A 7,675-nucleotide genomic window follows, 5' to 3' on the forward strand; every position below is an offset into this window, starting at 1 on the left:
GACCCATTTAATGGGTACTCCCAAATGTCCGTGCAGTCTCTGAGTAGTTTGAAATGGGCGTTTAGATATAAGTGCAAGAGAGTGTAACGAAGGTAACGAAAGAGTGATGCTACGTTTAGACAAGGCAAGTGAATTGAGCAAGTCGCTTGAATCGAACGCGAACTGAATGAGTAGACACCTTAATTCAATTCACTTGAACGAAAAGAAAGTTGAGCATGTTCAACTTTTGGCAAGTCAATTGAATTCAACTGAGTTGTTCAATTCACTTGCCCTGTCAAAACGTGTAGGGTAAAGTGCCCAATAGTGGACCCCCTAGTAGCGAAATTTTGCTCTTCCTGGCATAAGGAGTGGACATTTTTAAAATATTAATTCTGCTTGATATCTAATATCAAGCTTTGCATCTCCTCTTCACGATACGTACATGAAACACGCAAATACTCAACGTTATTCGTTGAAATTAACATTTTAAAGTCTGACTGAATTCGCCCTATAGTAGACCCCCTGGGGGTCCATAATAGGAAATTGCTTCCCTATAGTCGACACTTCATTTGATTTTTATGTTCCGTTTCGGGACGTTCTTCTTCCCTATTATGGACCCCCCAAAATATTCCTATAATGGACACTCTCGTGTTTATTTTTTATACAATTGTAAAAAGTCATCTATTTTTACTTTCCATAGCATTTTCCATGCATGTAATCAAATCATTGAACTGTAAGGTAGGTTCTCCCGATGGAATTTCATAGCAAAATGTTTACATTATGCTGTAATAATGCAAAAATGGCTGGAGGGTCCATTATTGGTTGGGGGTCCACTATTGGGCACTTTACCCTAGCATGACTCTCGTTTTCAAAAATCATGCCGGAATTGTTTCAAAAGAATAATGTAATTTTTTTTACTTTATTTTTATGAGTGTGAAAAGGCCTATTCGGAAGAACGACAATAACGCAGCCATTATTTATTTTATTTCAGACTGTTTTCCTGCAGGTTTTCCAACACTGTATCAAACGTAAACAAACCAAAAGTATATAAGGGGCCGTTCAAAAATTACGTCCAAGGTTTGAGGGGGGGAGGGGGGTCAGAGTTTTGTGACAGTTTGTGACAGGGGGAGGGAGGGGGGTTCGTCTTATGTGACGTCCGTCCACAAGAAAAAAATACTGAAAGCATTTTAGAAACAACTTGCATTTTAAAAACATTCAAACTGTTAGTAAGGGACATAACTCACTATGTTATTGTGAAAATAGTGTACGAAAAAGATAAACCACAGTAATCGCTAAAATATAAATGAGACATGTACGTACAGGGGGAGGGGGGGGTCAATTATTTGTGACAGTTTGTGACAGGAGGGGGGGAGGGGGGTTGAAAATGCCGAAAAACGATGGACGTAATTTTTGAACGATCCCTAATCTCAAAAGTACATAACCAAAAATCAGTCCGAGTTACATTAGGCGCTCTATTTATTACAACCCAACGCGGTTTGGTTCGGTTTTGGATTATGATCGTGGAACTTTTACTATAGAGATAATGCTACGTGAATAATGATGATATTAAAACAGGTATTGTCGTTCTCATGTGATGTTAACAATCGTATGCGCCATATAGTGCGTTCTGTGAAATTCGGAGTTAGTGTTTCTACGCATTTACCAACGACCATTGGTCCACTATCCTTAATTCCGAACCTTCACCATGTTCGATTGGTATCCAGTTTTGACTTCAAGGACGACCCAACCCTACCGGTATCGTCCGTATTCAACGTCAAAAAAACGGTTAAATCATCTCCATTCGAGTGCACGGAAGGGTTCGCCTGTATTCGTACGGTTTGTCCAGTTTGCAACGTTGTTCCGGGCGAGCAGAATGGGCAGGTGAAAAATGAAACCATCTATGTGAATAAAACCACCGGCCACTTCACCTGCTCCGCCTGTCAGCACTTGGGACGGTGGGACCACATAGAGAAATTCTTCCTGCCGCACAATAAGAGCCCTCGGACGATTCAGGAACTAAGGAAAATAAGAGATGTATTTTTGGAAGGAAAAAACGCTGATTCGAAGAAATCGGTTGAAATCCCCGGCGAGGCGGTGTTGGTCGATGAGGGGTTAGCAGTGCATGTTATTAGTAAGTTAGGCTTAAAGGTATGTAATTCAAATAACGATAAACCTATTTTCTCTAACCGTTTTTGTCTATTCTCTAGGAAATTCCAGTATCCAGTCTAGTTGCCATAGGGTCTCGGTGGAATGTTGAAAAAGGCCATTTATACGTTCCTCTAGTTGACGTAGAATCTAGAATAGTTGGTTATAAAGTACTAAGTCATTCAAACCAGAATGGTGAAGATATGGTGATAGAACAAACCATTCCCGAAGCTAATTCTTCAGGTTTGGTATATTTGAAATGTCCTGGAGCGACCACGAAAGCGTCAGCCAAGGATCATTCATCGGCCGTTCTAGTACTTAACATTATGGATCTTCTTGCATTGAGCACGTCTAGAATAAGTGGTAGGTATTTATTATAAATATAATTTTTTAAACAAAAGTTAATTAAGCAGAGAGAGTGTTGATTTTGATTTTTCTTAGTTTACCATAAAGAATTCCAAAGACTTTATAATTATAAATTCATTTTCCAGCAACAGCCATTTGTCTTCCACACGACTTGAAGAGCCTACCTCAACAGTGCCTTCCCGGCTTGGAACGGTATCAAAAGCTGACACTCTGGTTTAATTATGATACAGCTGGGTGGGACACGGCCCGCAATTACGCCAAAAAATTAGACGAACGTCGGTGCACATTTGTTCGACCCACGGACGTTCATCCCACTCCGGCCAAAGCACTAGCATTAGGGTTAGACCTAAAAGGGATTCTGGCCAAAGCACAACCCATATTGCATCAGTCCATCACTACGTTCCACTCGCTTCGACAGGACGTCCTGAGCGATTTACAGAACATAGATAAAGTGCAAGGCGTTAAATGGAAGCGATATCCTACTTTGAATAAGCTACTAAAAGGTCATCGAAAAGGCGAGCTGACGGTTCTCACCGGTCCCACCGGTTGCGGGAAGACTACTTTTATGTCTGACTATTCCTTAGATCTTGCCCTACAGGGCGTATCCACGTTATGGGGTTCGTTCGAAATCCGAAACACTAGGCTCGCCTCCACACTTCTAAGGCAAATGGCAGGACGACCGCTAGATGTCAATCTTTCGGATTTCGACCACTGGGCAGATCAGTTCGAACGATTACCTGTCTATTTCATGACCTTCCACGGCCAGCAACCCATCAAAGTAGTAATGGAAGCAATAGAGCATGCCCAATATGTGAACGACATTCAGCACGTGATCATTGACAATCTCCAATTCATGATGGGAGTTTCAGAGGATACCAAAAACTTAGATCGCTATTGGAAGCAAGATGCTATCATCGCTGCATTCCGGACGTTCGCTACGAGAAAAAACTGCCATGTGACGTTGGTGATTCACCCCAGGAAAGAACGCGATACGGACGATTTGACAACCAGTTCGATTTTTGGTGGAGCAAAAGCTTCACAAGAAGCAGATAACGTATTGATTATTCAGGATAAGCGACTGACTTCGGTACGGGGGAAGAAATACTTGCAGGTGGCGAAAAATCGTTACAGCGGTGACCTCGGTATTATACCTTTGGACTTCGACAAAGCTAGTCTGAGTTATGCGCAAAAGCGGAAAAAGCTTGAACCAACAGATACAAATGAACCAACAGAAACTACCATCAGTGATTCCTAAGGTAATTATTATGATTTATATTTACTTTTTCGATAAAAGTATAAGTCCAAAAAGTTTGTTAGACACTTACAATAGATATTTATATGAAATTATACTTAATTACTTCCTAAAACATTTCGAAAATCGATCCTCGTTATGCCGACGATTGGCGGTAGTTTTTTACGTCTATAAGCTTTTTACCGCACATGGCGCAAATTCCTTTTTTGTATGCACATTGTTGACAGTAGTGCGAACCTGCCTGATGAATTTTCTGCTTACAAATACTGCAATATTAATAATAATAAGCTGGTGGTGGCCGTATTTCGTAACAAATTCCTCAGAAAAATGTTCTTGGATCATACTCACCGGCACGGGGCAAAGTTACCGGCTATCGGATTGAAACGCATTTTTGCACCGGTAAGTGCTTTGTTTTCATTAATCTTCCGACCGCCTCCCTCGGTAGTATTCCGAGCACCTGTTTTCCACGGGTCCGGAGTTATCACCTTGCCAAGCTTCTTTTCGCACTTTTCACAAACCATCGTGGATTAGAAACTATGCAACTATTTTCGAATGAAAGATGTATTACACGGTTAGATCAGACAACCCAAAATGAAGTTCAAACAACTCAAAATTAAGTTCATTTCACTTAATTTGGACCGTTGGTGGGGGAAGCCAATTTTGAGTTCGATGGCCCAACTCGGATTTGAGTAGTTTCCGTTTGATCCCGTGTGAAAAAGTACCTAAATATTAAGTTGTTTCCACCTAATGTTAAGTTCAAATAGGTTTAAACAACCTAAATTTGAGTTCAACCCCTTTAACCTAGCGTTGGCTTCCCCCATCGAACTGCTATCGTTGGGTGGTTTTCTTTCTCTGTTTTTGACAGCAAAGGATGGAATGAAAGAGATGCCACATCGAAAACAACTCAAAATTTGGGTTGTTTGATCTACCCGATACAAAGTAATTTTCTGATTGAACAGTGTTGTTTTGTTATACTGAATACTGACGTTGTTTTATATATAGTTTATATATTTTAAATAAATAGCTCAACGAGATAAACTAAAATTAAATTTATCGAAGCTGTCAATTTTTATGTTGAATGCAATAATTTGGCTGCGTACCATAAGTTGCACACAAACACTGTACACAGAAAAAAAACGAGAAATGGGTAATGTTTTCCACATAACCGCGAGTAGACGTAGGACTTTTATAAACATAGCGTATTTACATTTAACTTCTAACTTTTGGATCTATGGAGTGTGATTATAGTATTGTCTATGCGGGTCATCGCTGGAACGTCGCTGGACCGTCGCGTCGCTCAACCAGCGAGCGCTTTCCAGTTTGGTGCTGTAGCGACGCATTGAATTTGCCTGCGTCGCTGGAGCACTTACTGGAAAGGGTCGCCAGCGACCAGCGACGTTTCAGTCGAGCGACGTAGTTGAGACAAGTTCATACATGTTCTTGATTTTATCTGCATCGACAATATTGATATTGGAAACGACAACTTCCATGCTGTGTAGAATTATTAGCAATTTGTTTATTCAAAATTTCTAGAAATAAAACTAATAATTCAATACATAATTAGAATTGCTTGGTTTTTAACTTTTAAGCCCTTATTTACTCAAGCAAATGTGGGGCATTTATAGATTTCTTAGTAATGATTGTATTTGAATTTAAAAAATTCTATTTATAAAATTTTCAAACTTGGGCAAAATGTGCTATTTTGGGGGAACTATCCCGTTTTCCAAACAAAGAAATACAGCATCAATTTCGTTGCTTTTTTTGCTAACATGCATGCTTACTGCTGCTTTTTATTTTCATCAGTGTAGTTGATTCTTTTTTTCTGGGAAATCAGAACTGTTATGTTATAGTATAACCATGTTTTAATGTACGTGTTGTTTAGTACCAAGCACAACTTAACATATGGTCAGTCATATGACATGACTCGTACCCATCCCGCAACCGACACCACTGCATCCAACCATCATCAAGCACAGAATGACAAAAAATGCGCCCACTTCTTTCATGCATATTTGCAGACCCACCGGCGGCAGTTCTTGTTGGCTATAAGAAGGGAACCCCCTCACGAAGAATAACAAATACTAGAGTTCCCTCTCTACACCACGGCAGGCTACTGACTGATACTTCTGCCAGTAGTTGCAGTTCTCTTTATTCAACAATAGGTATATACAATAATCCATAACAAACTTCCTTAATCTATACCAAAGAGCAACTACAACTAACCGGCGCCGCTTCTTATCCATCTTCGATCTACAGCGAAGCGCCGCACACTACCTGATATTCCAACACTCCTCCTTAGTGTGCACGCCTCGCAACTCTTCTGGCTCCTCCTAACATCGAGCCTCCCGTCCAGAGCTCCTCCTCGCTGGAACAATTCCTCCTGGTCCAAATTCGTTGCCCGTACAAATGGCCTCCACTCCGATGTTTGTACGACAACCTCTCCAGCACATGCGCCTGCACAAGTGGCCCGACTCCGAAGCTTGTACAGCGCCTCTCGATGCTCTGCCGACCAGCTCCTGAATGTTCCGATCCAGAGCTCCTCCTGGACTGACCAGCCAGCATCCTACCGAACGTTCCAAACTCCTGATGAATTCCGCCCGGCGCTACCCAAGACTTACGTGGCTGATCCATGATCCCACTGCGCCACGCGACTTATGCGGCCGATCCATGATCCCACTGCGATAACGTCGACGGCCATAACATCCCACTAAGATGGAGAACGGGAATCGTTCCTGGGCCCATAACCTGTTGACCGGTGAAAGGAAACCCCCTCACAAAGAATAACAAATACTAGAGTTCCCTCTCTACACCACGGCAGGCTACTGACTGATAGGGTAAATGATATATTTTGGACATGTACATATTTTGGACAAGCCTGAGCTTCTTCGATCAATTTTAGATAATGTGTAAGGAAAATTTTTATCGAAAGTATGATCATTGCATACTTTTACCTCAACTCTAGACGCTCCTGATGAGAATTCACAAATCAAATATTATTTATCTTTAAAATAATCTAAAATGTAAAGCTATCTACCAAAGTGCCTGCTGGACACCAGTATGCAGAAGAACATGCATTATAGGACTCTTCGTAACATGCACCTGAAACACGTTTAAATTGGTTCAAACGGCAATCTTGAGGTCCTGCGGCCAAAGTTTGATTGTAATTGAGATGCTAACATATTCCAATCGCTTAACATGAACTTGAGATGGATGAAAAAGGAGTGACCAAAATGAAGTTATGTTTTTATTCATCAGACATTTATTGGTCACCCCATGTACAGTACATGGATGAACCATTAATTGCCAACTTTCAGGCTGTTTTCAATGATATCGATAAGATTGCGAAAAAAATGTTAATTTCTGGTTTAATCTATGTCAGTTAAGCAAATAAATGCATTTAAATGAATGTGGATACGTGTAGGTAAGTCATACCATTGAGATCTGTAGGTGGCCATTTTTAAATTAGGAGAAAATGACTCTGTCCAAAATATATGCATTTTCCATGTCGAAATTATATATTTGATGTCCAAAAAGAAAATATTTCAGTTCGCAGTATATCACAGTTTACACCTAGTAAACGTAGTTTACTCAAAAGTTGGGCAATGGAGACACAAGACTAATCATAGGTTATGAGTTTAGATGAACCAAGTGGTTTTCAATTGTTTTAAACTATTCAATCTCGATATATTTTCTAATGAATGTCCTGCGCTTGTCCAAGATACATCATTTACCCTACTTCTGCCAGTAGTTGCAGTTCTCTTTATTCAACAATAGGTATATACAATAATCCATAACCAACTTCCTTAATCTATACCAAAGAGCAACTACAACTAACCGGCGCCGCTTCTTATCCATCTTCGATCTTCAGCGAAGCGCCGCACACTACCTGATATTCCAACAGTTCTACCGCTGGTGACTGCATGTTGTCGCTGT

General features: G+C 40.6%; 2 protein-coding genes across 3 annotated transcripts; one reads left to right on the top strand and one right to left on the bottom strand.

Moving 5' to 3' along the window:
- The first annotated feature begins 1,409 nt into the window (after positions 1–1,409).
- LOC134224232 (mitochondrial DNA helicase) lies at positions 1,410–3,839 on the top strand. The gene is made up of 3 exons (XM_062703546.1): positions 1,410–2,127; positions 2,187–2,487; positions 2,616–3,839. Exons 1-3 carry the CDS (start codon positions 1,537–1,539, stop codon positions 3,743–3,745), a joined length of 2,022 nt encoding a protein of 673 aa, XP_062559530.1. The 5' UTR covers positions 1,410–1,536; the 3' UTR covers positions 3,746–3,839.
- LOC134224233 (cysteine-rich PDZ-binding protein) lies at positions 3,739–4,801 on the bottom strand. Of its 2 annotated transcripts, none has more exons than XM_062703548.1 (3): positions 4,729–4,801; positions 4,091–4,284; positions 3,739–4,008 (listed from the first exon to the last, which is right to left on the bottom strand). In XM_062703548.1, the coding sequence occupies exons 2-3, from the start codon at positions 4,261–4,263 to the stop codon at positions 3,879–3,881; spliced, it is 303 nt and encodes a 100-aa protein (XP_062559532.1). In that variant the 5' UTR covers positions 4,264–4,284; positions 4,729–4,801; the 3' UTR covers positions 3,739–3,878. The 2 variants fall into 2 exon arrangements, with proteins under 2 accessions (XP_062559532.1, XP_062559531.1); XM_062703547.1 differs by having other exon boundaries at positions 4,091–4,307; positions 4,676–4,799.
- Between the last annotated feature and the right edge of the window lie 2,874 nt (positions 4,802–7,675).

The sequence above is a fragment of the Armigeres subalbatus genome, chromosome 3, assembly GCF_024139115.2.
Source record: "Armigeres subalbatus isolate Guangzhou_Male chromosome 3, GZ_Asu_2, whole genome shotgun sequence".
Lineage (NCBI taxonomy): Eukaryota > Metazoa > Arthropoda > Insecta > Diptera > Culicidae > Armigeres > Armigeres subalbatus.